This window comes from Coregonus clupeaformis, chromosome 18, assembly GCF_020615455.1.
Source record: "Coregonus clupeaformis isolate EN_2021a chromosome 18, ASM2061545v1, whole genome shotgun sequence".
Classification (NCBI taxonomy): Eukaryota; Metazoa; Chordata; class Actinopteri; order Salmoniformes; family Salmonidae; genus Coregonus; species Coregonus clupeaformis.
Window position 1 is genome coordinate 52,184,538 of NC_059209.1, and position 26,916 is coordinate 52,211,453.

At 44.2% G+C, this 26,916-nt stretch overlaps 3 protein-coding genes across 4 annotated transcripts; 2 read left to right on the top strand and 1 right to left on the bottom strand.

The window, feature by feature from the left end:
- The first annotated feature begins 2,304 nt into the window (after positions 1–2,304).
- On the top strand, positions 2,305–3,933 carry LOC121583747 (polyubiquitin-like). The gene is made up of 2 exons (XM_041899795.2): positions 2,305–2,415; positions 2,874–3,933. Exon 2 carries the CDS (start codon positions 2,883–2,885, stop codon positions 3,351–3,353), a length of 471 nt encoding a protein of 156 aa, XP_041755729.1. The 5' UTR covers positions 2,305–2,415; positions 2,874–2,882; the 3' UTR covers positions 3,354–3,933.
- A 7,330-nt stretch (positions 3,934–11,263) lies between these two features.
- Positions 11,264–13,555, top strand: iqcd (IQ motif containing D). Of its 2 annotated transcripts, none has more exons than XM_041899793.2 (5): positions 11,264–11,373; positions 11,633–12,317; positions 12,534–12,767; positions 12,905–12,976; positions 13,093–13,555. In XM_041899793.2, the coding sequence occupies exons 2-5, from the start codon at positions 11,634–11,636 to the stop codon at positions 13,375–13,377; spliced, it is 1,275 nt and encodes a 424-aa protein (XP_041755727.1). In that variant the 5' UTR covers positions 11,264–11,373; position 11,633; the 3' UTR covers positions 13,378–13,555. The 2 variants fall into 2 exon arrangements, with proteins under 2 accessions (XP_041755727.1, XP_041755728.1); XM_041899794.1 differs by having other exon boundaries at positions 11,373–11,458.
- An 841-nt stretch (positions 13,556–14,396) lies between these two features.
- On the bottom strand, positions 14,397–22,041 carry cfap73 (cilia and flagella associated protein 73). Its single transcript, XM_041899792.1, has 7 exons — positions 21,898–22,041; positions 21,657–21,762; positions 21,429–21,533; positions 21,141–21,338; positions 20,782–21,003; positions 20,264–20,422; positions 14,397–14,734 (listed from the first exon to the last, which is right to left on the bottom strand). The coding sequence occupies exons 1-7, from the start codon at positions 21,951–21,953 to the stop codon at positions 14,645–14,647; spliced, it is 936 nt and encodes a 311-aa protein (XP_041755726.1). The 5' UTR covers positions 21,954–22,041; the 3' UTR covers positions 14,397–14,644.
- Between the last annotated feature and the right edge of the window lie 4,875 nt (positions 22,042–26,916).

Genomic DNA, 26,916 nt, shown 5'->3' on the forward strand with positions numbered 1-26,916 from the left:
AGCAGGGACCCTGGGCATCTTTCTTTTGGTGTTTTTCAGAGTCAGTAGAAAGGCCTCTTTAGTGTCCTAAGTTTTCATAACTGTGACCTTAATTGCCTACCTGTAAACTGTTAGTGTCTTAATGAGAATTCCACAGGTGCATGTTCGTTAATGGTTTATGGTTCATTGAACAAGCATGGGAAACAGTGTTAAAACCCTTCACAATGAAGATCTGTGAAGTTATTTGGATTTTTACGAATTATCTTTGAAAGATGGACGTTTCTTTTTTTGCTGAGTTTATATTACGGTGTCAAGGCATATGAACTAACAGGTTACAGAGTAAACAACGCAATTATCACATCACTATATAGGTTGTAATATGGCTTTTTTCCACTGGCTTTGCTTCCCTGGTGATTTTACCCAGCAGTAACTGATTATTGTAAGACTGTTAGTCTTAATTACATATCATGATTAATACTGCCCGCTCCATGATCTCACCATCACGGTTGACAACTCCATTGTGTCCTCCTCCCAGAGTGCAAAGAGCCTTGGCGTGACCCTGGACAACACCCTGTCGTTCTCCGCTAACATCAAAGCGGTGACCCGATCCTGCAGGTTCATGCTCTACAACATTCGCAGAGTACAACCCTACCTTACACAGAAAGCGGCACAGGTCCTAATCCAGGCACTTGTCATCTCCCGTCTGGATTACTGCAACTCGCTGTTGTCTGGGCTCCCTGCCTGTGCCATTAAACCCCTACAACCTATCCAGAACGCCGCAGCCCGTCTGGTGTTCGACCTTCCCAAGTTCTCTCATGTCACCCCGCTCCTCCGCACATTCCACTGGCTTCCAGTTGAGGCTCGCATCTACTACAAGACCATGGTGCTTGCCTACGGAGCTGTGAGGGGAACGGCACCTCCTTACCTTCAGGCTCTGATCAGACCCTACACCCAAACGAGGGCACTACTTCATCCATCTCTGGCCTGCTAGCTCCCCTACCTCTACAGAAGCACAGTTCCCGCTCAGCCCAGTCAAAGCTATTTGCTGCTCTGGCACCCCAATGGTGGAACAAGCTCCCCCACGACGCCAGGACAGTGGAGTCATTGACCACCTTCCGGAGACACTTGAAACCCTACCTCTTTAAAGAATACCTGGAATAGTATAAAGTCATCCTTCTACCCCCCTCCCCCACCCCCCTATAAAAAAATACGAAAAAAAGTGGTTGTCCCACTTGCTATCATAAGTTGAATGCACCAATTTGTAAGTCGCTCTGGATAAGAGCGTCTGCTAAATGATGTAAATGTAAATGTAATTCTGTTGCTGCATTGGCCACACTCGGATGCGAACTGATAGCCTAGCCATTGGCGACTCCTGGTGGATGAATCTATAATTTCACGGTGGTGCGGTTTTGGTTGACCCTCTTAAATTTTCCCTCAGTTGATAAGACCATCTCGTCCTCAAAAGTCTGGTGAATCTATGTACTGTTGTATTTGCTGAGTTCAAGTACGTAAGTTAATGTATGTTGACCTGTGGAGATTCTCACCTCAATAACTGTGTTGTATTCCGTTAGCCTGTACACTGCCTTACTCTGTTAACTACCTCATTTTCCAACTTATTTAGTCTAGTAAATAAAACCTTAAAAATGAATTATCTGTGGCCTTGAGTTCATTTACAAGTGATTGGCTCCTTGAATTTTCCGAGCTCGACGACTTTCAGAAGGAGAACAAAGGAGACTGTTGATTAAGACTATTTTTGATACAGGATTGGTACAATGGTTAAGGATAACTATGATAGAGTTAATTAAAGGGTTCTCTATATAAAACCTTAATGGTGCCCCACGTTTGATTAATTTGGATAGGATAATCAAATTCATTACAATAAATTAGATCAATTAATTATTCCAGTAATGAATCAGAAATATATGGAATATCCATAGCCAAAGTCACAAAACTGACATATCTCTGTGTGTGATTGATTGGGAATGATTTAGAACGATGAATGATATGGAATGATCTTGGTGATTTTTTAAATAATATGTAGAAACATTTGCACCAAGTTGTCATTGGGCTACTGTATTTCATGGGGTTAGTAGTAGGCTAGTATTCTGTTCTAAGTCTTAACTGAACAATAACATATAAACAATTTATTGCACTCAACTTTCTGCCGACAACAGTTGTCTACATCATTATTATTATCTGAGAATAGAAACCGAAAGGTGCAAGGAGGCAGAGGGAAAACGAAGCTTATTTTGAGGGGCGGGGTTTATCAGCTGTTATATACCCGGCTCAGCTGCACACTGTGACAGAGCTGTCATCATATTTCATCCGTAGAAGTTGTATTTGTCAACATACGGATTTACCAAAAGTATTTCTTAAAACAAACTTGCAAGACTTCTCAACAAAGACTTCTCAACAATAGGCCTATCTACTGAAAAGGTAAGTAATTTTTTCCATCATAAGGCTACAATAGGCCTACCATACAGAAATGTGCTGGAGAAAAAAAAGCTTAGTAGCCTATCAAGTAAATTATCTTACATTATGTCAGGTATTACAATCGTCTGAATAAATGGTAAAGCTTAATTAAAGCCTGTAGGTAAATATACAAGTTATAATGCATTGTATAACTTGTCATGAATCACTTATGTCTTTCAATCATCTCTTAATGATTCTCACTAAATACTAGCTATGAGTCAGCAGAAATGTTGATAGAGAGGGGACATTACATATTGAAAGCCTTATTATAAGACAAAGGATCATAAGTGCTTTTAACAAGAATATAAAGTATTATACCAGCAGGCTTTAAGTAAAGTGTTACTAGACTAATTCATTCAAATCATACAATTGAGCTATGCGATTGGAAGGCCAAATAAATAATACATTAAATCCTCTTTCAGATATCTATCATGGAACTCACTATAACACTTTTGAATGGCGACTCATATCCCCTGACGGTTGAGCCACACACCACTCTGGGGTCTCTCAAGAGTCGGATCAACCAACTCTTAAGAGTGCCCACAGAAAGGCAGAGGCTGTCAGGTGTCAATGGGAACAACATCAGTCTCAGCGATGATTCAAAAACTTTGAGCGACTATGGCCTGCATTCAGGATCCAAAGTGATGGTGCTGATTACAGAACCCACTCATATCCAGGTGTTCCTGAAAAACGAAAAGGGCCAGACACACACATATGAGGTGGTGCCGGGTGAGACCGTAATCCAGTTCAAAGACAAGGTCCAAAACAAGGAGGGAGTCCAAGCCAACCAACAGAGGCTGATTCACGAGGGCAGGCAGCTTGATGATGGCAAGAAACTGGAAGACTATGGCGTCAGAAATCTAAGCACCATCCACCTGACACTCCGTCTAAGGGGAGGCTGAAGACACCCAGTGTTAACCTGAAACCACACGTTTTTTCTTTATAAGCATTCCATGTCAATAGAGAAAAAGCAATCCATCTAGTCCAAAAATGATCACTGTTATATAACGTATTTATTCAATTGTAAACTTTAAATTAAGCATTGCTGATATAGGCTTACAGTATGTTAAAATAATGTAAATTAGATTGTAATTAAGTAATAAACAAGTATAAAACTCAAACAAGTCTACCATCGTTGTTATGGCTCCAACTCATACAAAAAGATAAAGCATCATGATAGATACTGGATACTGGACTGGTTCTTTGTTTTCATTTATAAAATAGGGTTACATCAAATATTTCAGGCAAATGTAATGTAAAATAATTTGCCAGTTTCAGTCCGATGTGCTATTGTCCGTTTTTGACCTAATAGATACAGAGCAGCAGTAACATTTACAGTTGAGTTGAGACTAACTAAAACAAGGCAGTCCACATAAGGAAACAACAGGTCGGCCTTGTCAGCAAAATACACAATACTTTGTGGTTTGATGACAATCTTAACATTGCATATTCAGATGGTGTTAAATGAGTTGCATTCAAGACTGAAACGGTTACTGTTATTCATTTCCTAGAGCACATTTACTTTGCTTCATCTTAAATTATACAAATATAATTTTTTATCTAACAAGAATATATAACATGTATTTACTATTGTTCAAACCAAAATACATTTTTACATGGCTTTGGCGTATGTCCAGGGTGGAAAATTAAAAAATTAAACCAGAAGTCAGGTGTATTCAGGATGCTTTGAACTTTAAATTAACCCTCAAAATTTGACTAGTTTGTTACGTGAGCACCCGAGGGGTGTAGGGTGGGAAAGGCCTGCTTTTGGCCCCACCTGGTGGCTAAACCACTCATTACAAGGTGTGGCATCTCTCCACAGAGATTTAATTGACTGCAGCTGCATGTCCTGTACAGCTGGCTGCAATTAGGGCGGCAGAACATGGGGAGGCAGTGGCATTCTTTTGGGACATGAATATTCCCCAAGCTTCCTGTGAACCATTTTTTGAGTTAATAAATCTCCTTTGAGTGCTGAATTTCCATGTCTGTCTCTTGGTTTTGCACTGCCACACCTGCCACACTCCTCCACCTACAGAGTTGTTACAGTTACTTTTAGATTTTGGGGGGATGAAATGTAAAGTAAATGTTTAATATTAATGGTTGATGGCAGTGGGTAACCAAATCATAGATTGCAGTCTCCTTGTCCATAAACTGCTTTCAAGGTAAGGACATAAACATTTTGTAATTTGGGTGAACTATCTCTTTAAAATAGGGCTGGAAAAAAATCCTGCTTGTTGGGTGTTTGAAAATGTTCTTGTTATAACAATTAATTTCTCAATCACCCAACCTTCAAGAGAAATCGAATGAATACCAATATTCAGGTGGTTTATGCCTACTAGTTGAATATCATTGCCATCATCTTACTCTACATAGACAAAATATGATGCCTTTATGAGTTGTGAGTCCCCCTACCATCTCTGCCTAGCATGTGCACAATACTAAAATGTCAAATTATATTTGATTCCTGGAGCCTTTAATATCCAATGCTTATTTGTATAACTTATTCAACTGTCCATGAAGTGCTGCAAAAATATATAGCCTCATATAATTCATTTTCAAAGACAAGTAGGCATATCAGATTTAAAATATGTGATTACACTGGCAAAATTGGGAAGAAGTGGAATAATTATATAAGTGTGGGGACTTATCAGTAGTGTTCTTGCTGAGAAGTCAAGCACAGTAATTACTCTATATTTTAGCCCATTGTTAAGAATGAGCATTGTTCCACTGCTCAGACTAAAAGTAAATAAATAATAAAATCTCCTGAAGACAAGATGACATAAATCTGCCCCTACACCCTAACCAAATTATTTTTCTATGTATTGTCCCCCCTCTAGAATAAAATGTACACTTTTGACAAAATTATTTTCATAGTTACAAATCAGGTCACTCTACCAAACTTCCCTGCTAAAACATCCTGTCTGTCTACTGCCTTTTCGTTGTCACAGCCTAAACGCCAATCACCAAACGAGGGGACTAGTGTGGATTAAAACAACCTTAGTACATCATGCTGTCAAAAGGCTGCATTCTGCAATAGGGACTGGAGTAACAGCAACTTAATTACATAAAACAGTGCTACCGTGCTACAATTTTTTTGAGTTCTATAAACTCAGCAGAGAACGTTCTCTCTCTCCATTCAACTCCACTCTAATCTTGAACATTTCTTTAAAACATGCATCCAATCCCCTTGATCCCTTACATAACTAGACCAATCATATGATTCAATGCGCCGCGGTTCACAGTGCTGTGGCAAGACAGTTCAGCTCGTGATGTTAAATTGTAGGCGCAGATGCTCCGATTTCAAAACAATTTGGAGCATAGTTAAAAAGTTAACTCGCTGACTATACAATTGACTAATTAGACAAATAAAAGCTGGACTTTTCAGTCCATGAGATATAAGAGGTGTGCCATGAGAAGAGGGTCAAATGCGTGTCTCATGGCCAATGCGTGGGATTTGGAGCGTAGTTAAACAGATTATGCAATCTCTATTGCGCTCCACACTGCCCTTTCACACCTGGACAAAAGGAACACCTATGTGAGAATGCTATTCATTGACTACAGCTCAGCGTTCAACACCATAGTGCCCTCAAAGCTCATCACTAAGCTAAGGAGGACCCTGGGACTAAACACCTCCCTCTGCAACTGGATCCTGGACTTCCTGACGCCCCCCCCCCCCAGGTGGTAAGGGTTGGTAACAACACATCCGCCATGCTGATCCACAACACGGGGCCCCTCAGGGGTGCGTGCTCAGTCCCCTCCTGTACTCCCTGTACATTCATGACTGCATGGCCAGGCACGACTCCAACACCATCATTAAGTTTGCCGATGACACAACAGTGGTAGGCCTGATCACCGACAACGACGAGACAGCCTATAGGGAGGAGGTCAGAGACCTGGCCGTGTGGTGCCAGGACAACAACCTCTCCCTCAACATGATCAAGACAAAGGAGATGATTGTGGACTACAGGAAAAAGAAGAGGACCGAGCACGCCCCCATTCTCATCGACGGGGCTGTAGTGGAGCAGGTTGAGAGCTTCAAGTTCCTTGGTGTCCACATCACCAACAAACTAACATGGTCCAAGCACACCAAGACAGTTGTGAAGAGGGCACGACAAAACCTATTCCCCCTAAGGAGACTGAAAATATTTGGCATGGGTCTTCACAGCCTCAAAAGGTTATATGGCTGCAACATCGAGAGCATCACTGCCTGGTATGGCAACTGCTGGGCCTCCGACCGCAAGGCACTACAGAGGGTAGTGCGTAAGGCCCAGTGCATTGCCCCCCTTTACGCTGCTGCTACTCTCTGTTTATATCTATGCATAGTCACTTTAATAACTCTACCTACATGTACATATTACCTAAATTACCTCGACTAACCGGTGCCCCCGCACATTGACTCGGTACCGGTACCCCCTGTATATAGCCTCGCTATTGTTATTTTCACTGCTGCTCTTTAATTAGTTGTTACTTTTATTCTATATTGTATTTTTTTGTGATTTTTGTTGGTATTCTTTCTTAAAACTGCTTTGTTGGTTAAGGGTTTGTAAGTAAGCATTTCACTGTAAGGTCTACTACACCTGTTGTATTCGCGCATGTGACAAATAATATTTGATTTGATTTGGCAGGTCTGCTGTACCAAATATTTTTTTATAACTAAAGTCATTGTTGTTCAATCTGTAGCTGTACCAGAGAGCTTACTTTTGAAGAAATGGGAAACTCCTTTGGAATCGTATTAACGTCCATTGTGTACGTTGCCCGTGCGTCGTTAATGGCATTTTGGGCGATTCTGGGACAAGGAGAGCTCTCCTTCAAGGAGTGAATGGGAGTCAATTGGGCGTTAGCTCAAAAACCCAACATTAGCATGAACACGAAGTACAACATTACACATATTTTCCGAGACGTGAGATAATTTACTTGTTCTCTGTAATATCGTATAGCTTTGGAATCGTCACATTACCTACTTTCGAGGAAAATAGGCAGGTTTCTCGACTCATGCCGCGTTCAAAACAACTGGGAACTCGGAAAAATCCGAGGTCAAATCATGACGTCAGTGATCTTCAATTCGGAAAGTCGGAGCTCTAGAAAGAGGCCCGAGTTCCCATGTTGGAATTCAGAATTAGATGACCGTTAAAATCGATTTTTCCAAGTAGGAGCACGTTTATTTCCGAGTTCCCAGTTGTTTTGAACGCAGCATCATACCCTGATTTTGAGAAGGGATTGCGTGACTATTATCTTAGCAACCGCGAGACGCTGCATGACAACGTGAACGCAATTGGTCGACAGTCTGCTGGGTGGGGCGTTTACCGAGCTACTTCAGTGCCAAAAAAACTATATTCGGATTTAAAAACATTTAGAATTTGTGTTAGGATATTGAATGTAATATTTTTTCATGCTTGATGCACAAATTGAATAATTGAATTCATCCATTTTACTTGTATTTCATGATTTGAAACTGAATTGAATGAAGTTTTAATATACCATTTCAATTTAATTGAATGTTCAAATTCAATATTTATATATTCAGTTTCAATATGGTAGATATTGCATTCATTGTCTGTGTAGCAACTCAATATTAGGAAGGTGTTCCTAATGTTTGGCAAACTCAGTGTAGTTGTATAGCCCTGTCATTGCCCTTCTAAGGATAGCCTTTCTCATCCCTATTTAATCTTGCTCTTGTGACTGACTAGGTTAGAACCAGGTCTCCTGCATATCACAAGACTGTGTTAGCCCACTTAGATAAAGCCCATAGGGATTAGTTCAGGAAGCTAACACAAGTCTTCAAGTCTCCAGCAAGGTTCATCGAACCACCTCGGTTACATTTCACCCCCCTTTGACCTCATACTCAGAGATCACAGCACCAATATAACTGACTGGGTTAGAAATCAGGCCTACGGTAAAACAACAATAATTTATGTGGCAAACAAAAGCAGAAGGATCTGTGCACCCCATTTAATGAGAGTCCAACATAGTTGGTTTGGTGATCCATCCATGTGATGAGTAGGCTTGTAATTACCAGACTGACTATCGTGTGTAGCGAACCATTCATGTACGCTTGCAGGACTAGGCCCTTCACGAGGCTATGTGATGAGCAACCTTGGTTGAGACATGAAGACATGTTGGTTTGGCGTGACCCTGGACAACACCCTGTCGTTCTCCGCTAACATCAAGGCGGTGACCCGATCCTGTAGGTTCATGCTCTACAACATTCGGAGAGTACGACCCTGCCTTACACAGGAAGCAGAACAGGTCCTAATCCAGGCACTTGTCATCTCCCGTCTGGATTACTGCAACTCGCTGTTGTCTGGGCTCCCTGCCTGTGCCATTAAACCCCTACAACTCATCCAGAATGCCGCAGCCCGTCTGGTGTTCAACCTTCCCAAGTTCTCTCACGTCACCCAGCTCCTCCGCACACTCCACTGGCTTCCAGTTGAAGCTCGCATCTGCTACAAGACCATGGTGCTTGCTTACGGAGCTGTGAGGGGAACGGCACCGCCGTACCTTCAGGCTCTGATCAGTCCCTACACCTAAACGAGGGCATTGCGTTCATCCACCTCTGGCCTGCTGGCCCCCCTACCTCTGCGGAAGCACAGTTCCCGCTCAGCCCAGTCAAAACTGTTCGCTGCTCTGGCACCCCAATGGTGGAACAAGCTCCCTCACGACGCCAGGACAGCGGAGTCACTCACCACCTTCCGGAGACACTTGAAACCCCACCTCTTTAAGGAATACCTGGGATAGGATAAAGTAATCCTTCTACCCCCCCCCCCAAAAAAATAAAATAAAAATAAAAATATATATTGTAAAGTGGTTATCCCACTGGCTATAAGGTGAATGCACCTATTTGTAAGTCGCTCTGGATAAGAGCGTCTGCTAAATGCCGTAAATGTAAATGTAAATGTTTGACTGATGGGGTTCTAACCCAGGTCTCCTGTGCACCAAACAATTAAACTTTTCAGCTCTCAGACAAGTTACTCATCACACGAGCGTGGTCACCGAACCACCAGTGTTACACTTCATCCCCCTTTGACCTACTCCTTGAAGAGACCCATCCAAGTCACAGGACCAATGCCTAGGCTTTAGCTCAACAGGCTAACACAGTCTTAATAATAATATATAATATGCCATTTAGCAGACGCTTTTATCCAAAGCGACTTACAGTCATGCGTGCATACATTTTTTTTGTGTATGGGTGGTCCCGGGGATCGAACCCACTACCCTGTCGTTACAAGCGCCGTGCTCTACCAACTGAGCTACAGATGACCACAGTCAGTCACATGTTAACCTTATAATGACTACCCTTGCCAAACCCAGTCAGTCACAAGAGTAAGATTAAATAAGGAATGGAAAGGCTATCCTTAGAAGGGCTATGACAGGGCATTTCAACTACATTCTTATGGGGGACACATTTTTAGGAATGGGGTCATAATAGTTCATAGCCAAAACGGTTAATATGCTAGAGCCAAATCCATTGGAAGAAAATAAATCCAACATGCCACATTGGCTTCAGAAACCACCAGAAGTTTGTTTACCACTGTAAGCTTTGATTCTATCTGTTCTCCTCTACCTTTCCTGGCTGGAAAAGTACCAGGATGTTGTCTCTTGTTTTTAATCTGAATTTAGAGAACTGCATTTGAAAACGGAATCTGAATGCATCTGAGAAGTTGAATATATGAAACTTTGATCAACTTGAATTGATAGTTTGTAAACTTGATACACAGACAATGAATGCAATATCTACCATATTGAAACATAATATATAAATATTGAACTTGAATATTCAATTCAATTTAAATTGAATTTTAAAACTGAATGCAATATTCATTCAATTCAGTTTCAAATCATGAAATACAATTTACATGTATGAATTCAATGACTACATTTTAAATCTTAAATCGCACTGCATTACTTCTGCCTCATGCACCACCAATTCATGTTGTTACTCCTATGACCAGAGAAAGTGAAATATTCCTCGATATTAAAAAGACATAAGCCGCAAATAATAACAACTAAAGCTTATCGAAACACGCACATTTTATGGCTTATAAAACTGTTGAACAAAGTGTTGACAGTGATGAATAACAACTTAAACATTAATTTACTCATAAAAACAGCAGCTCTTTGTTGTATTCGTTTAGTCTCTCGCTAGTCGTGGTTTTAGACGTTTTGAAATCTCAAATCAAATCAACTTTGCTGTGCGTTCGAGGCTTCTTTGTACAGTCCATCGTGCGAGGAAAAAGTGCAGACACGGTGATCTAAGCTATCTGATTGTCCAGCAGTAGACCTATAGATGCACTTGATTTGCTCTGTGGGCCTGCCGGGTAGGCGGAGTTCAACCTTCAGACACATTAAATGGTTAAAAATTGGAACACTTCCGTGTGCTAGGGCTGCTGAATCAAGTGCACCTAACGACAACAGCGCGAAACGAAAAAAAAAAATTAGGAACTCAAGGCTTTATCGATGGATTTTTTACAGAAATGTTTGGTGATCGACCAGTCGATCGCGATCGACCGGTTGGTGACCACTGCTCTAATATCTCTCTGGCTGTAGCGTTCACTTTAAATTCTACTACAGCGCTGTGAGACGAACCGCAGTCCTAGTTTTTCAAAATAAAAGTTGAGCTTGAAATTAAAAAGTTTAGCAATCAGACCGGCCGCCCTAAATCGGACTTTAGTAATAATGTTGTAATACAACTAGCTAATGAGCCTAAATAACAATGCATGTTCATTACCATTATTTATTTATGCTAATTAATTTCAGCTATTTGTCAACGCGAACGCGCCCCCCACACACACATCTTCGGTCTCTTAGCAACTGTATTGTAAACTATCAACAAAATGATGTGATGTTGTTTTTGATGCTGCTGCCAGTAATGTGGCTTGTGCGATTCGATTTGCTTTATTTAGGTGCTATTTAAGTTCAGAGGAGGTATGTTGTTTTTCTTTAGGCCTATGTTTTCTTGATAAAAATGTTTATCCGCATGGAATTGGTATCTATTTGTAGCTAACGTTAAGTAAGTACATTATATCTCAAACTAAACTACACTCACTAGACATTAGGCAACTGTTAACGTTAGTTAGCAAAATAGTTTGAAAGTAATACTGTCTAGTGGTAAATATGTTTGTGATGCTGAATTGGCCGATGTTATAGTTTTACTTTGGGCATTATGTTTTATTGTCTATCGCAGTATGTCTGCAGAGGTGGCCATACAGCCCCTGGAGGATGTTAGCCCCCAGATTATGTGCTCCAGTCCCCAACCCAGTCCACAACCCCGGGCCAAAGTGCTCAGGGAGGACCTCATAAAGATCCTGGACCCTTCACGGAAGAAGCTGTCATCCTTGGAGACACAGCGCATCGCAGGGGTGCTGGACGACTGCATCGCCAGGGTGGAGACAGTAGCCTTGCTGCCGGCTGTGCTGACCCGCCTGGGAGGGCTGTCTGTGGGGCTGGGGTTGGAGTTGGAGGGGGCCTTACGGGAGCACCAGCGCATTGGAGAGAGGTTAGGGGGCCTGGGACAGAAGCTGGTCGCTGGGGAGGCAGGGGAGAGAGCGAGAGCAGAGTTAGAGAGGGCCCTCCCCAGCTCATTGAGGAACGTGCTCAGACTGCTGAGAGCCCATCCAGCCGCCACCCGTGCCCTGAGGAGTGAGGCAGAAGTAGGGGGACAGGGGGTGTGTGAAGGGGTGCGAGGGCTGGCCGGGGAGCTGCAGGAGTTGCGGGGGGTGCTGTTAGAGAAACTGCTCACCAGCCCGGCCGAGGAACGTGAAAGAACAAGCTACATGCAGGAGGTGTCGCTGCGCCATGGCAACAACATGGAGCTGGTTGCTACACTGGAGATGGAAGTCGCTGCCGCCATCAAAGACAGAGATGCTGAGGTGCTGATACATACAGTTATCATTATCATTATACTACTGTTGATATTACACCAGAGTTTAGTCCTTGAAAGATTTAACCCATGATAATTCTAGCTCAGTTCTCCAAAACGTAATCTCTCTACGTTCTCTGCTGCTCTCTCTATCTTTCTCTCTCACTGTCATCTCCCCCTCTCTTCTACACTCTTGCCCCCACCCCCCTACCCCTTGCTCTCAAAGACCTCTAAGAAAAATGAGGTGATCAGGAAGTTGAAGAGCTCTCTGCACCAGATGGAGAAGATCTCTGAGGACTTTGTGTTGCGGACACAGCAGGATGCCGACAAGCAGAACCAATCAGACGCCAAGACCTCAGAGGGGAGGCGAGCCCGCATGCAGCAGGAAGCCAATCAGCTGAGAGTTCAGCTTAACAACCTGATTTCTGAGAACCGCGAGGTAGAGACTGCGCTCCGCAAGGTGAGAGATCCCAGAAATAGAGCCTTAGCCCCTGCCCCTTATCTAAAACGTTTTGATAGGTATTCTCTATGCATGCAGTAGATCCTGCAGTGCGAAATATAACTTTATTCAATGTTGTTCTGCTCCCCTCCTGGCAGAAAAAGTATAAAGTGGAGACAGAAATAGAGAACTGGATCCAGAAGTATGATGCTGATATGGGAGAGAAACAGGTAGACTAACCCCAACAAATCTTTAACTGAGTAACAGCAATGAATAATATGAATTTAGTGATGCTTAGTAACCCCCCCTCTCTCTCTCTCTCTCTGTGTTGTCTGGTCCCTTCCAGTGGGAGCTGAAGGACATGACAAGGGTCTATGAGGAGGAGAAGGAGGAGCTGAGAGAGCTAGAGGAGGCGTATGCTGTCCTGGAGCAGGAGTTCAGTCAGATCCAGGAGGAGCGGCGTTTGGCCGAGGAGAGGAGGGAGGAGGAGCAGAAAGAGCTGGAAAAGAAGAGCCGTGCTGCCACCATTATCCAGGCTTACTGGAGGGGCCACCGTGTCCGCAAGGCTATGAGGGGGAAGGGCAAGAAGGGCAGCAAGGGCAAGAAGCGCAAAGGCAAGAAGGGCAAATAACAGCAGAGGTCCTGTGGAAAACTTGGCCAGACCAGGACAGTCCATTATTCCAGCATGGTTTTTATATTTGTGGGAAAGATGTGGCAGCTCTCCAAAAACACATCCATTTTCCTTTTCTCCTTTTGTACGTTTGCCTTTTAGGTGTCCGAGTTTATTCCAATAAATACTGTGCAACGCAGCTCTTGATTACTATTGTATGATTACTACTCTGTGTTTGATATGATAAATTTTTTCAACAACAATGTCAAATTGTTTCTTAAAAGAAAAGGGAATTATTTAAACCATTGTTTAAAAACCATTTTTATTGAAACATGTACATGAATCCGTATAAATGGAAGTCAACAATTTATAGTTGTTATGCAACATTGCATGGTCAGAATAATAGAATACTGGCACCATGCAATTGTTGGATACATTTGATCTAGGCTTGAGAAATGCTAAACAGGTTGCCCTCAATTGGTGTATAGTTAGTATTCCCTCCTGTTACCACTTGGTGTCAGTACTAGACTGATTGCAAAAGGATTATTGTGAACATGGTACGTTTGCTGCATAGCAGTGGTGTAAAGTAACTTAAGTAAAAATACTTTGAAGTACTATTTAAGTCGTTTTTTTGGGGTATCTGTATTTTACTATTTATATTTTTGACAACTTTACTCCATTACATTCCTAAAGGAAATATGTACTTTTTTACTCCTATACATTTTCCCTGACACCCAAAAGTACTAGTTACATTTTGACTGCTCAGGCAGGACATCAATATGGTCCAATTCACGAACCTAACAATATAACGCGTTGCCATCCCTACTGACTCTGATCTGGTGGACTAACTAAAATCAAATACTGTGTAAATTATGTCTGTGAGTGTTGGAATTTGCCCCTGGCTGTCCGTAAATAAAATAAACAAGAAAACCATGCCGTCTGGTTTGCTTAATATAAGGAATTTGATGTATAGCGTTTACTTGGACTTTTACTCAAGTATGACAATTAAGTACTTTTTCCACCACTGTATTTAAGTACATTTAAAACCATGTACTTTTAGACTTTACTCAAGTTTTATTTTACTGGGTGACTTTCACTTTTACTTGAGTTATTTTCTGTTAAGGTACCTTTATGATGATGACAATTGAGCACTTTTTTCCACCACTGCTGCACAGAGTGCTGACCATAACATTACCATCTGTGTGAAAACAACACAAGATGGATTGCAATGTCCAAGAATAAGACTTGCAAGATCCTCTGTCTGTTCACTTGATAATCCTCCACCTGTTCACTTCAAGTTGGCTTTAGTAGTGGGATGAGAAGGGCTTTGTTTGAGGTTGTTCACTATGGCAGACTGGTCTTGGATGAAGAGCTGGATCTGGAGAGGAAAATACATTTTACTGTTACCAAAATAATTTGTCCCCTACTCTACATCACTGTGACATCAGTATCCTTCTCTAACTGTGACATCACTAACCTTCTCTATCTGTGACATAAATGTGACGTAACTGACCTTCAGCTGTGTCATTCATAGAAATAGAATGAATAGAACGGGCATCCCTTTCAAGTGAATGATGGCATAATGGGTGGACTGGAGGCCATTGTGAGTATACCCATAGGAGCAAAGCAGGAAGTAAAAGCAAGAAGTGTACCCTTCAATCTTTGCTGTGATTTGTTGAATCAACTCAACTGACATTACGAAATCAGATTATTAGGTACACCACCCATTCACGAAAATGGTTAGCTCCTACAGACAGTGAATCACGTGGCCGTGACTTGCTATATAAAGCAGGCAGACAGGCATCGAGGCATTCAGTTACTGTTTGATTGAACGTTAGAATGGGCAAAATGAGTCACCTAAGCGACTTTGAGCGTGGTATGATCGTCGTGCTAGTCGCGTCAGTTCCCGTATCTCAGAAATGTCTGGCCTCGTGGGCTTCTCACGCACCACAGTGTGTAGGGTTTACCGATAATGGTGCGACAAACAAAAAACATCCAGTCAGCGGCAGTCCTGTGGGCGAAAACAGCCGTTGATGAGAGGTCGAAGTAGAATGGCAAGAATCGTGCAAGCTAACAGATGGGTCACAAACACACAAATAACGGCGCAGTACAACAGTGGTGTGCAGAACGGCATCTTGGAACACACAGTGGCGACCCGTCATTCAGGGCAGGTTTTGAGACCTACATTTTTAGCTAAAAACAAAAGGTATATATATTTTTTTGTTTTTTTTGTTTTGGGGTCTGCCTGTTTTGCATGTTATTTTGGCATTAATATGTGTCACATATCAGTTTGCAAACAATGTAATGAATTTAAAAAAATAATTTAGTTAATAAAGCCTCCACACAAACATGGTCTCTTTTTTTTTTAAGGCAGCTCCAAAATGCATGTGTTTCAGCCTAGCTCTTTCTGTGGTGGTGGGGCAGCCAGCGGAAATTACGGAGCGTAAGGGTTGGTAATGTTCTCTAGTTGCGCTGTGATTAGCTCAGTGTTCTGTCACTTATGGGGACACTACATCACTGCCAAATCTAAGGGTAGAGCTTGAAAATTCAAGCCCCTTGGGTGCTGCCATAGAGTTACATTAGAAGTGCCCATCCAAGAAGGCTCAAGGTCATTTGTCACAGATAAAATGAGTGATTTGGAAGGAATCAGTGGCTAACTGCAAGCATTGTAAAGCAATCACTAGCCTTCTATTCAGTGGAGTGGGTGTGTGGTCCCAATTCTGGGTTTAAGGGTCTCTTTTCCAAGCTTAAAATTATAAACATTCAACATTGGCCATGCTGTCAATCCAGCATGATTTCTGACTCTCTCAAAACAATTGTTAACTCAGAACTGGGAAATCTGACTTCAGTGAGTTCAAGACAACTGGGAACTCGGGAAAAAACGAGCTCCGTCTTGGAAAATAAGTTTTGAACGATCATCCAACTCGGAATTGTAAGTCGGGAACTCAGGCCTCTTTCTAGAGCTACGACCTGAAGATCACTGACCTCATCATGATTCAACCTTGTTTTTTTCAGAGTTCCCAGTTGTCTTGAAAGCACCAGAAATCCAGAGAATGCCAGACTTAGATGACAAAGTTTGATGACAAAATTTGCCCACGAAGGACCGCAGCGCCACCTTCCTGTTCAAGTGAGCACAGCACAACAAGGTGAGTCCAAAAATGTATTGTATGCTGCTGCATAAATGATGTAATATGCCAGGGAGATATGTATACTGTAGCTAAGAAAGTAATACTAAGTCCATGTCTCCGACCACTACTTTGTATCCTTTTCTCTCTCTAGATCTCCTCCTACACTACTCACTCTGCCCCTACACAGATGGTAATGCGCTGCCGCAACCTTCGCTCTCTCTCTCCCACTACTCTCTCCTCTTCCATCCTATCATCTCTTCCCTCTGCTCAATCCTTCTCCCTCCAATCTCCTGATTCTGCCTCCTCAACCCTCCTCTCCTCCCTTTCTGCATCCTTTGACTCTCTGTGTCCCCTATCCTCCCGGCCGGCTCAGTCCTCCCCTCCAGCTCCGTGGCTTGATGACTCATTGCGAGCTCACAGAACAGAGCTCCGGGCAGCTGAGCGGAAATGGAAGAAAACTAGACTCCCTGCGGACCTGGCATCTTTTCACTCCCTCCTCTCTACATTTTCTTCATCTGTTTCTGCTGCTAAGGCCACTTTCTACCATTCTAAATTCCAAGCATCTGCCTCTAACCCTAGGAAGCTCTTTGCCACATTCTCCTCCCTGCTGAATCCTCCCCCCCTCCTCCCTCTCTGTGGATGACTTCGTCAACCACTTTGAAAAGAAGGTCTAATGACTAATGTCTGGTCCTGCTCACACTGCCCTACCCTATGCTTTGACTTCTTTCTCCCCTCTCTCTCCAGATAAAATCTTGCGACTTGTGACTGCAGGCCGCCCAACAACCTGCCCGCTTGACCCCATCCCCTCCTCTCTTCTCCAGACCATCTCCGGTGACCTTCTCCCCTACCTCACCTCGCTGATCAACTCATCCTTGACCGCTGGCTATGTCCCTTCCGTCTTCAAGAGAGCGAGAGTTGCACCCCTTCTCAAAAAACCAACACTCGATCCCTCTGATGTCAACAACTACAGACCAGTATCCCTTCTTTCTTTTCTTTCCAAAACTATTGAGCGTGCCGTCTTTAGCCAACTCTCTTGCTATCTCTCTCAGAATGACCTTCTTGATCCTAACCAGTCAGGTTTCAGGACTGGTCATTCAACTGAGACTGCTCTTCTCTGTGTCACGGAGGCTCTCCGCACTCTAACTCTCTCTCCTCTGCTCTTGTCCTTCTAGACCTGTCTGCTCCCTTTGATACTGTGAACCATCAGATCCTCCTCTCCACCCTCTCCGAGCTGGGCATCTCCGGCGCGGCTCACTCTTGGATTGCGTCCTACCTGACCGGTCGCTCCTACCAAGTGGCGTGGCGAGAAGCTGTCTCCGCACCACGTGCTCTCACCACTGGTGTCCCCCAGGGCTCAGTTCTAGGCCCTCTCCTATTCTCGCTATACACCAAGTCACTTGGCTCTGTCATATCCTCACATGGCCTCTCCTATCATTGCTACGCTGACGATACACAACTAATCTTCTCCTTTCCCCCTTCTGATAACCAGGTTGCGAATCGCATCTCTGCATGTCTGGCAGACATATCAGTATGGATGACGGATCACCACCTCAAGCTGAACCTTGGCAAGACGGAGCTGCTCTTCCTCCCGGGGAAGGACTGCCCGTTCCATGATCTCGCCATCACGGTTGACAACTCCATTGTGTCCTCCTCCCAGAGTGCGAAGAGCCTTGGCGTGACCCTGGACAATACCCTGTCGTTCTCCGCTAACATCAAGGCGGTGACCCGATCCTGCAGGTTCATGCTCTACAACATTCGGAGAGTACGACCCTGCCTTACACAGGAAGCGGCACAGGTCCTAATACAGGCACTTGTCATCTCCCGTCTGGATTACTGCAACTCGCTGTTGGCTGGGCTCCCTGCCTGTGCCATTAAACCCCTACAACTCATCCAGAATGCCGCAGCCCGTCTGGTGTTCAACCATCCCAAGTTCTCTCACGTCACTCCGCTCCTCCGCACACTCCACTGGCTTCCAGTTGAAGCTCGCATCTGTTACAAGACCATGGTGCTTGCCTATGGAGCTGTGAGGGGAACGGCACCTCCGTACCTTCAGGCTCTGATCAGTCCCTACACCCAAACGAGGGCATTGCGTTCATCCACCTCTGGCCTGCTGGCTCCCCTTCCTCTGCGGAATCATAGTTCCCGCTCAGCCCAGTCAAAACTGTTCGCTGCTCTGGCACCCCAATGGTGGAACAAGCTCCCTCACGACGCCAGGACAGCGGAGTCACTCACCACCTTCCGGAGACATTTGAAACGCCACCTCTTTAAGGAATACCTGGGATAGGATAAAGTAATCCTTCTACCCCCCTCTTAAAAAAAACAAAAAAATAAATAAATTGTAAAGTGGTTATCCCACTGGTTATAGGGTGAATGCACCAATTTGTAAGTCGCTCTGGATAAGAGCGTCTGCTAAATGACGTAAATGTGTGCCTAATAAATTGGCCACTGAGTGTACATTCCATTGCATGAGCCACATCAGTAAGCATAATTTGAATGAACATTCTACATTACTATTGCATCACAATACCAGACAGCCATTTCGAGTGTACCCATGAGTTTACCAGTCAAATGGAGTTTTAAGTTGTCACTTGCACTAGTACAGTGAAATGCCTTTCTTGCTCTTTCCCAACAATGCAGTAAACAATATCAGTAAAAAAAAAAAAAAAAAGTCAAGTAGAACAAAAACACACGCAAAATAGAAATAAGAAGAACACGAGAAAGTAAGTAAGCTATATTCAGGGTTAGTTCCCTGTATATTGGCACTTGGTATTGGCAGTTCCAATACCACATGGTTTCCATGTGTTTGATGCCATTCCATTCGCTCCGTTAGAAGCTGTTCAGGAGCCTGTTGTTGTCAGACTTGTTGCTCCGGTACCACTTGCCGTGCGGAAGCAGATAGAACAATGGCTTGGGTCTATGGCTTGGGTGGCTGGAGTCTTTCAACAATTATCTGGGCCGTCCTTTCACACCGCCTGATATAGAGGTCCTGGATGGCAGGGAGCTCGGCCCCAGTGATGTACTGGGCTGTCTGCATCACCCTCTGTAGTGCCATGCGATCAAAGGCGGTGCAGTTGTCATACCAAGCGGTGATGCAGCCGGTCAAGATGCTCTCAATGGTGCAGCTGTAGAACCTTTTGAGGATTTGAGGACCCATGCCAAATCTTTTCAACCTCCTGAGGTGGAAGAAGTGCTGTTGTGCCTTCTTCATGACTGTTTGCGTGTGTGTCGACCATTGTAAGTCCTTAGTAATTTGGACACCAAGGAACTTGAAGCTCTCGACCCGCTCCACTGCAGCCCCGTTTCCTGTAGCCCACGATCAGCTCCTTGGTCTTACTGACGTTGAGGGAGAGGTTGTTGTCCTGGCACCACACTGACAGGTCACTGACCTCCTCCCTATAGGCTGTCTCATCGTCGCCGGTGATCAGGCCTACCACCGTCGTGTCGTCAGAAAACATGATGATGGTGTTAGAGTTGTGGTATGCAAATTGGAGAGGGTCTAGGGTGTCTGGGATGATGGAGTTGATGTGGGTTGATGTGTGTCAGGGTTAGAGGTTCAAAGTCCGTTCTATTCATTCTATTTCTATCACTAACCTTCACTCTCTGTGACATCACAAACCTCCATCTGTAACATCACAGTGATATCACTGACCTTCTCCAGCTGTGACATCACAAACCTTCTCCAGCTGTGACATCACTGACCTTTTCCAGTGGTGACATCACAAACCTAGTCCATCTGTGACATCACAAACCTCAATTTATGACATAATAACATCACTAACCTTCTCTAGCTGTGTCTCTGTGTCATCGATGGCCACGCCCTTTTCCTGCCCTGTGGTCCCGCCCATCATGTGGTAGAGGTTAAGGGTCACCACTTTGATTTGGCCCAATAGAAGCGTCTCCTTCGCCGCTGTGGTTTGGATGTGATACCACTTGTTCTCCTGAACAAAAGACATTGTTTATATTCTGGATAGAGAGACACGGACTATAATCTATTGTAAATCTGGGACCCCTCTAAAGGGATTGTCACTAGTTACCACAGCCACAAAGTCAAAATATCGTAACCTTTAATGACAACAAAAAGTTACTTTTTGGTCTTCATTTAAGGTTAGGGATAGGTATAAGGATAGCAGTGTGGTTAAGGTTAGGGTTACGGTTAAGGTTAGGGTTAGGTTTAAAATCAGATATTAAGAAGATACATTGTAGAAATAGGTTTAGCCATAATCATGACTTTGTGGCTGTGGTAACTAGTGACGACCCTCTAGTGACAATCCTGTGAATGCGTGATCAGGTCTGGTACCCATCCGAGAGTTTTGGAGCGTATCTGATCCAGCTCTGTCTGTAGCTGAGACAGCAGGTTGTTCTTCTGCAGAATGCTGCAGCTCTGCTGGTCTGTGTATCTCTGTAGCGCCCCCCGTTGGCCATCAGCCTGACCCTGCACCTCACTCTCCCTCTGCCGCAGCTGCTCTCTGGTGGATAGCAGGGTGGCAAACCTCCCTAGTAGCTCCCACACATCCTCATACTACATACACACACGCACATGTACACGTTATTCATTTGGGGGGCTCTGGTTGGATTCATGATATGGATTCATGATAATTTGGGGGGGGGGCTCAGTTTAGCTCAGTAGTGTTTTTAGTGAATGCCAGGCTTGGGTACCTTGGCCAGTCTGAGGACCTGTTCCAGGAAGGTCCAGTAGAAGGCAGTCTTCCCCACCCTGCGCTGCAGCCTCAATCTGCAGGCCTCCAGGACAGCACACTCCTCCTTCAGTTTCTCTATCTCTCCCTCCTTCTGACGTACAGCATCCCTCTCTCTCTCTGCCTTCTTCTCACCCCGACCACGCTTTGCGTCGTTTTCCTGCAAGATGGCACATTTGACTATGATGTTTTTTCCAGTGTCTGTGTGTGTCAGTGAGTGTGTGTGCATGTGTGTGTGTTAGCCACCAACTTTGAGGAATTTGTCAAATTTGAGCAGCGACTCCTTCAGTTTCTCCTCCTTCTTCATCACCTCATCTCTCCGCCTTCGCAAACTGTCCGTCTTCAACTCAAACTCCTGTGAAACATACACACACACACATAATATGCCAGGTACATACAGTATGTTAACTACGATAGTCACATTTTTGTCACAGGTTTTTGTGCTTATGACTACTATGAATAAGAACGTAGCTCCTACCTCTCTGTGTGTCTGGAGCTGTTTATCCACCTCTCTGATCTCTCTCTGTTTCTCAATCATCCGTGTGGCTCTGCTCATCAGACCTCTGTCCCGCACAGGCACTTTCCTACACACATAAGCACGAACGTACGCATGCAGAAACGCACACACACAGAACTTTCAGTGGACATAAATCTGTGTTCCTTCACACAGTCCCACTAGCGGAGAGCATACTAACACAAACACATACAAACAAACTCACATTAAGAGGTGTTCCTCAAAGACAGTTCGGAAATAGTCCTCCAGATCCAAGGCCATTATCTCTGGTGTCTCCAGGGAGTTTATGATCTTTAGTTAGAAACTTCAGCAGCTAATCCCTTTGGACTTCTTTATGCCCTGCTGTACAATCCTGTCTCTATGGCAACCCATAGACAAAGCCTCTGTCGCCCCCAGTGGCAAACTACTGACATAGAAGCTCCACTATTGTGTGTGTTTGAGTGTGTATGTGTGTGTGTGTGTGCGTGTGTTTGTGTGTGTGTATGCGGGGGACCCCTTTTGTGATAGCTAATTCATCAGAGACCCCCTCATAATCAAATCAAATCAAATTGTATTTGTCACATGCGCCGAATACAACAGGTGTAGACCTTACCGTGAAATGCTTACTTACAAGCCCTTAACCAACAATGCAGTTTTAAGGAAACAGAGTTAAGAAAATATTTATTAAATAAACTAAGGTAAAAATATAAAAATAAAAAGTAACACTATAAAATAACAATAATGAAGCTATATACAGGGGGTACCGGTACCGAGTCAATGTGCGGGGGTACAGGTTAGTCGAGGTAATTTGTACATGTAGGTACAGTGAGGAAAAAAGTATTTGATCCCCTACTGATTTTGTACATTTGCCCACTGACAAAGAAATGATCAGTTTATAATTTTAATGGTAGGTTTATTTGAACAGTGAGAGACAGAATAACAATAACAAAAATCCAGAAAAACGCATGTCAAAAATGTTATAAACTGATTTACATTTTAATGAGGGAAATAAGTATTTGACTCCCTCTCAATCAGAAAGATTTCTGGCTCCCAGGTGTCTTTTATACAGGTAACGAGCTGAGATTAGGAGCACACTCTTAAAGGGAGTGCTCCTAATCTCAGTTTGTTACCTGTATAAAAGACACCTGTCCACAGAAGCAATCAATCAATCAGATTCCAAACTCTCCACCATGGCCAAGACCAAAGAGCTCTCCAAGGATGTCAGGGACAAGATTGTAGACCTACACAAGGCTGGAATGTGAGAAGGTGACAACAGTTGGTGCGATTATTCGCAAATGGAAGAAACACAAAATAACAGTCAATCTCCCTCGGTCTGGGGCTCCATGCAAGATCTCACCTCGTGGAGTTGCAATGATCATGAGAACGGTGAGGAATCAGCCCAGAACTACACGGGAGGATCTTGTCAATGATCTCAAGGCAGCTGGGACCATAGTCATCAAAAAAACAATTGGTAACACACTACGCCGTGAAGGACTGAAATCCTGCAGCGCCCGCAAGGTCCCCCTGCTCAAGAAAGCACATATACAGGCCCGTCTGAAGTTTGCCAATGAACATCTGAATGATTCAGAGTAGAACTGGGTGAAAGTGTTGTGGTCAGATGAGACCAAAATGGAGCTCTTTGGCATCAACTCAACTCGCCGTGTTTGGAGGAGGAGGAATGCTGCCTATGACCCCAAGAACAACAACAAATACTTTTTTCCCCTCACTGTAGGGGTAAAGTAACTATGCATAGATAATAAACAGCGAGTAGGAGCAGTGTAAAAAAAAAGGGGGGGGTCAATGCAAATTATCTGGGTGGCCATTTTGATTAATTGTTCAGCAGTCTTATGGCTTGGGGGTAGAAGCTGTTAAGGAGCCTTTTGGACCTAGACTTGGCGCTTCGGTACCGCTTGCCATGCGGCAGCAGAGAGCACAGTCTATGACTTGGGTGACTGAAGTCTTTGACAATTATTTGGGCCTTCCTCTGACACCGCCTAGTATATAGGTCCTGGATGGCAGGAAGCTTGGCCCCAGTGATGTACTGGGCTGTACACACTACCCTCTGTAGCGCCTTACGGTCGGATACCAAGCAGTTGCCATACCAGGCAGTGATGCAACAGGTCAGGATGCTCTCGATGGTGCAGCTGTAGAACTTTGTGAGGATCTGGGGACCCATGCCAAATCTTTTCAGTCTCCTGAGGGGGAAAAGGCGTTGTTGTGCCCTCTTCACGACTTTCTTGGTGTGTTTGGACCGTGATAGTTTGTTGGTGATGTGGACACCAAGGAACTTGAAACTCTCGACCCGCTCCACTACAGCCATATTGATGTGAATGGGGGCGTGTTCGGCCCTCCTTTTCCTGTAGTCCACGATCATCTCCTTTGTCTTGCTCACGTTGAGGGAGAGGTTGTAGTCCTGGCACTACACTGCCAGGTCTCTGACCTCCTCCCTATAGGCTGTCTCATCGTTGTCGGTGTTCAGGCCTACCACTGTTGTGTCATCAGCAAACTTAATGATGGTGTTGGACTCCTGCTTGGCCACGCAGTCATGGGTGAACAGGGAGTACAGGAGGGGACTAAGCACGCACCCCTGAAGGGCCCCAGTGTTGAGGATCAGCGTGGCAGATGTGTTGTTGCCTACCCTTACAACCTGGGGGCGGCCCGTCAGGAAGTCCAGGATCCAGTTGTAGAGGGAGGTGTTAAGTCCCAGGGTTCTTAGCTTAGTGATGAGCTTTGTGGGCACTATGATATTGAACGCTGAGCTGTAGTCAATGAACAGCATTCTCACATAGGTGTTGCTTTTGTCCAGGTGGGAAAGGGCAGTGTGGAGTGCGATTGAGATTGCGTCATCTGTGGATCTGTTGGGGCGGTATGGGAATTGGAGTGGGTCTAGGGTTTCCGGGATGATGGTGTTGATGTGAGCCATGACCAGCCTTTCAAAGCACTTCATGGCTACTGACGTGAGTGCTACGAGGCAATAGTCATTTAGGCAGGTTACCTTCGCTTTCTTGGGCACAGGGACTATGGTGGTCTGCTTGAAACATGTAGGTATTACAGACTTAGTCAGGGAGAGGTTGAAAATGTCAGTGAAGACACCTGCCAACTGGTCAGCACATGCTCTGAGTACACGTCCTGGTAATCCGTCTGGCCCAGAACAGAACACAACTTGAGTGAGATAAAAAAATGGTAGATTAATAATATTATATTGTATTGTATTACACACTCTAAACTTACTCCACAGACCCCTTGGCCGAAATGTGTTTAATCTGTTGTTGTTAGTAATATTCATTAAAAAAAGTGAGATCTGGCCACGGACCCCCTGCAGTACCTTCGCGGGGACCCCACTTTGAGAACCCCTTTAATTAGGCATGTGGTCTGTTTTCGACACTGTCTCTCTTTCTCTCTCTCTACTTCTATGTATAGCCTACCTGCATATCTATAGTAGGATCTATATCTTTAGACTATATTTCTCACTACACAGAACCACTCCAGATAGCCTCAGAGGTGTGTGTGTGCGCATCAGTGGAGGCTGCTGAGGGGAGGACGGCTCATAATAATGACTGGAATGGAGTCAATGGAATGGTATCAAACACATCAAACACGTGGTTTCCATATGGTTGAGACCACTCCATTGACTCCATTCCAGACATTATTATGAGCCGTCCTCCCCTCAGCAGCCTCTACTGGTGTGCTTGCGTGCATTCATGTGTGCATTTGTGTGTGTGTGTGTGTGTGTGTGTGTGTGTGTTTATTTCTCCCATCTGACTAATGTCTGCTAACAAAGAGAGAAAAGTGTAATCTCGTGACTTGAAGCTGTAATATCACACTTGATATCACACATTTATCTGGGGACTGTGACACAGCTAATACAGGTAGGCGTGTTAAGTAACTATAACTGATCCTCACTGACTAGTCGCTACCTGTGATCCAGAGGGCAGTGTCATCTTCAGACTGCAGACAGTAAACAGCTCAGTGGTCACCTTGTTAGACTACATTACAACATCACAGGTGACAGATGGGACTGTTATTAACAGTCTTCTAATGTTGCTAATGGAAATACAGTGTACTGATCATATTGTGTTGAAGATGGTGAGACAGACGAGAGCAGAGCAGCAGGACCAGGAAAATGCATCTACAAATGCAAATGTGACACACACACACACACACATTGCCGTGAGCCAGATCCATTGGAGGGGAATAATAACAACACAGCAATGAAGGAAAGAGGAAGAAGGGTTGCAGCTGTATGTATTTTTGATGAGTGGATCGCATGCTAGAAACACACAGGCCACTCATGCATGGCGATGCCACACACTCGTACAGACACACCCACACACACATGCATACACACAAAGTTATTAATACTAATGTGGCTATGCTATTAGAATAAATGTGTGTTATCGAGGGTGACAGTATGAGGATGTGGAGATGGGGACTTCACACCCATTTAAACTCCACCAGACCTTTTACCAGCTGATGAATATTTGAAGGCATCCTCCATGTTCCTGACTCTCTGATTATCTGTGATTGTTTGTCGTTTCCTGTTCCATCCATCCCTGGGTCTCCCTCTGTCACTCTGCTGTCCCTTGGGAGAGGAGAGGAGGGGCAGACACCAGCACACATACACATCAACCTCAGCTTTCAGAGACACACATCACACATCTCAACCCCAGCTAGTGTGATGGCTGCACAAACACAATGTCTAAATCTGCAGTAACTAACGGAAAGTGTTGAAAAATAAAACAATGTTAAAAAAGATGCCTCACATGCTCCCCCTATCTCTCTCTCTCTCTCCACCCCTCACGCTCTCTCTCTCTCTCCATCCCTCACGCTCTCTCTCTCTCTCCATCCTTCTCTCCCCTACTGAGGGCAGGTGATAAACATTTAGATATCCATTATTAAAGGTCAACAGGACAGCCCAAACAGAGTGAGTACCTTCCTGATAGGAAGTCTGTGTTTATGGTAATGATGCTCTTTGGGCTCATCGATTAGTGATGAGAGACTATATTTGAGTGATGCCTGAAGTGTATGTGTGTGTGTGTGTGTGTTTGGGGAGGGGGGAGTAGGTGGAAAACAATTCGCTCCATGGCCAACAAAACGGGCGGTAAAGGGGAGGGTGTGTGTGTGCAGTGGGGGATGTGTGTATGGATGTGTGTAGAGGTGTGTGTATGCATTTATTTGTTTATTGATGTTTGTGTTGTGTATTAGTGTCTCTGCAGGGGTCTTGTTGGGCTGTTTGCCAACATCA

Bases quoted from the DNA above. Each gene is read 5' to 3' on its own strand.
- LOC121583747 (XM_041899795.2), top strand. From the start codon at position 2,883: ATGGAACTCACTATAACACTTTTGAATGGCGACTCATATCCCCTGACG.
- iqcd (XM_041899793.2), top strand. From the start codon at position 11,634: ATGTCTGCAGAGGTGGCCATACAGCCCCTGGAGGATGTTAGCCCCCAG. The intron at 12,768-12,904 runs GTGAGAGATCCC...CCCTCCTGGCAG, and splicing joins TAGAGACTGCGCTCCGCAAG to AAAAAGTATAAAGTGGAGAC. The intron at 12,977-13,092 runs GTAGACTAACCC...GGTCCCTTCCAG, and splicing joins CTGATATGGGAGAGAAACAG to TGGGAGCTGAAGGACATGAC.
- cfap73 (XM_041899792.1), bottom strand. From the start codon at position 21,953: ATGGCCTTGGATCTGGAGGACTATTTCCGAACTGTCTTTGAGGAACAC. The intron at 21,763-21,897 runs GTGAGTTTGTTT...TTATGTGTGTAG, and splicing joins TTTGAGGAACACCTCTTAAT to GAAAGTGCCTGTGCGGGACA. The intron at 14,735-20,263 runs GTTAGTGATGTT...TTTCCTCTCCAG, and splicing joins CAGAGACACAGCTAGAGAAG to ATCCAGCTCTTCATCCAAGA.